This window comes from Fukomys damarensis, unplaced genomic scaffold (genome assembly GCF_012274545.1).
Source record: "Fukomys damarensis isolate Sample0158 unplaced genomic scaffold, DMR_v1.0_HiC HiC_scaffold_14, whole genome shotgun sequence".
Classification (NCBI taxonomy): domain Eukaryota; kingdom Metazoa; phylum Chordata; class Mammalia; order Rodentia; family Bathyergidae; genus Fukomys; species Fukomys damarensis.
The window spans coordinates 54,058,808-54,061,677 of NW_022900926.1; the positions used below are offsets into that span (position 1 = coordinate 54,058,808).

The window sequence follows — 2,870 nt, forward strand, 5'->3', positions numbered from 1 at the left end:
TGGGCAGGGGCGGGGGCCTCCCTCCCTCTTCGCTGGCGCTCCTTGAGTGACTGGTCGCGGAGACGATCGGAATGGGGCTAACCCGATGCTGTGGGGCTTGGTGCTGGCCGCCAATGGCTCACTTTGGTGTGGCTGGGTTTTTGCTGAGATGTCAGGTGCCCTGTGTGGGGCGTCCGGTGCAGTGGGGCTCAGGAGGCCAAGGGCCTGACCTGCTTCGTGGAACTTTGAAGTTCCAAAGTTGGCAGCAGAGGCTGTAGGGTTTTTGCCTCTTTGGCGTTTTTTTGGTTTTGTTTTGTTTTGTTTTAAGAGAAAGTCTCATGCAGTTCAGGACGCCTGCGTGCTGGCCTCGAACTCTCAGCGATCCTTCTGCCTCAGCCTCCCCGAGTGCTGGGATTACAGGTTTGCGCCAACAGTCCTGGCGTATTTTGCCTCTTTGAAGCTGTGAATTTTGTGTGCCAAGTCTCAGAGATAAACTGCTTGTGTTTAGCAGTTCCCACAGTGTATGGGGCTTGGCTTTTTAAATCTCCAGTAGTTTTATTGTATCCACAATAAGTTTACCAAGAAAAGTGAACGGTTGAAATGATGCTTTGCTAGGCAGTTGCGGTGTTACTGAATGTGGATAAAATAGGTGAAAATTCCAGCGGGATTAAATCTAACATGATTACAGAGTTGTTAAGGCAGTAATGGGGATTGAACTTGGCCTTGGCCTTGAGCTTCATCTCCAGCCCATATGATAATATATGATGTGAGGTCTATTAGTGATTTTTATCTTGAAATTATATTCACTTTTGTGTTCCTTATCTTTGTAGGTTTTAAAATCAAAGATGGGAAAATCGGAGAAAATTGCCCTTCCCCACGGCCAGCTTGTTCATGGTATACACTTGTGTGAACAACCAAAGATAAACAGACAGAAAAGTAAATATAACTTGCCACTAACCAAGATCACCTCTGCAAAAAAGAATGAGAATAACTTTTGGCAGGATTCTGTTTCGCCTGATAGAATTCAGAAGCAGGAAAAAAAGCCTTTTAAAAATACTGAAAACATTAAAAATATGCATTTGAAGAAATCAGCATTTCTAACTGAAGTGAGCCAAAAGGAAAATTATGCTGGGGCAAAGTTCAGTGATCCGCCTTCTCCTAGTGTTCTTCCAAAGCCTCCTAGTCACTGGATGGGAAGCAGTGTTGAAAATTCGGTCCAAAATAGAGAGCTAATGGCAGTACACTTAAAAACGCTCCTAAAAGTTCAAACTTAGATTTCAGTATGTATGTAAAACATAGTTTTTCCCAAATCCCTGGACTCTTTAAAAGAAAATTGGTACAGAAATGGAAATTTGCCTTTGTACCATTTGAGTGCAAAAGATGAGCTTAGAATACAAACAGCTTGTATTATATTTTATATTTTGTAAATACTGTATAACATGTATTATGTGTATATTGTTCATATTTGAGAAGTACATTATAGTTTTGTTATGAAAGTATGTATTTTGACCTGCCAACATGGTAGGTGTTTTGTATATATAGTGGACAAATTTTAACTGTGCTGAGGCACATGGAAGACTGATTGATTTGCACAAGGTACTAAGAGATTTTTTTCAAGAAACAGCTGTTAAAGCTCAAAGTGAAGATCTAAATGTGAACAGTTTACTAATGCACTACTGAAGTTTAAGTCTGTGGCACAATCATTGTAAACATGGGGTTTGTCTGTGTTTCTCTAAACTGATTTCTGCCTTCTAATTTGTAATTCCTGGAAAATTCTTATTCTCATTTTTACCAAACTCAATTTATGGATTTTGGTATGTAGCCATTTATTCAAATTGAAAAATGCCTCTAATTTTAATGCCAACAGAATTGGTTGTAATCAAATTTTAAAGTAATAATAATTTGGCCCTCCCCCTTTTAACTAGTCGTGATTCTTTGTGTATGACTGTTTCTTGATTGAATGTGACCAAGAGATGATTTTATATGATTGGATTTTAACTTTACATTTCATTGGCTTTGTCTTTGGCTTTATGCGGATACCATCCCACAAACTTTAGAAGATTGAGATAACTTACTTTCTTTGGTGGGGGGACAATCTTTTTTAGTTCCTGCAAGCCTTGAACTCGCTATAAAACCCAGGCTGGCCTCAAATTGGCAGTGATCCTTCTGCCTCAACCTTCCAAGTGCTGGGATTACAGGTGTGCATCACCATGCCCAGCTAGAAGATTGAATAATGTAGTTTGGCCTCTGAGAGAATCCTCCATCAAAGGCTCCTTAGTTTATAACTTACAATTTTTTCTTTTAAATAGAAGATCTTGTCCAGACTGTCTTCCCAATTAGAGATCCTCCTGCCTCAGCTTTCTGAGTAGAAAAGATTTTTATATGTGAGCCATTTTATAAAGTACTATTTGATTTACATGCATTTTTCAGTGAAAGAAAGTGACACTTTAAGGTGCCAGAAGGATTGGTGGAAGTTTGAGGCCAGCCTGAACTATATGACAAGACCATATCTCAAAAAGAAAAAAAAGAGGATACTTGGTTGGTTTACTAAGTTTGCACTGATGGATTTTTGTTTTGCTTTCTACTATGGTACTGGGAACTGAATCCACAACTTAACACTTGGTTGGCATCAAACTTGGGATCGTACCTTTGCCTCTGAAGTAGCTGAGATTATTATAGGTGCACACCCAGCTTGATTTTTTTTTTTTGTTGCTTTGAACCAACATAAGTGTAATGTTATGATACTAGATGCAGATTTTGGATTCAATAGCTCACTTGAAGATAAATACAATATATGTAGTTGTACTTTGTGAAAGTACAGACATTCAAACATTGTTCTCAGTGTGTTTATATATGTCTTTGCAGCTGGGAAGTTATTAAATAGAACTGTG

At 38.9% G+C, this 2,870-nt stretch overlaps 1 protein-coding gene across 1 annotated transcript in view; it reads left to right on the forward strand.

The window, feature by feature from the left end:
• Pnrc1 (proline rich nuclear receptor coactivator 1) overlaps positions 1-2,476 on the forward strand; it is a 3,509-nt gene extending 1,033 nt beyond the window's left edge. Inside the window, exons 2-3 of the mRNA XM_033763174.1 lie at positions 440-500; positions 810-2,476. Coding sequence (XP_033619065.1) covers positions 440-500; positions 810-1,253 — 505 coding nt within the window. The 3' untranslated portion in view covers positions 1,254-2,476. The remainder of the gene's footprint in view (positions 1-439; positions 501-809) is intronic.
• Positions 2,477-2,870: the final 394 nt, after the last annotated feature.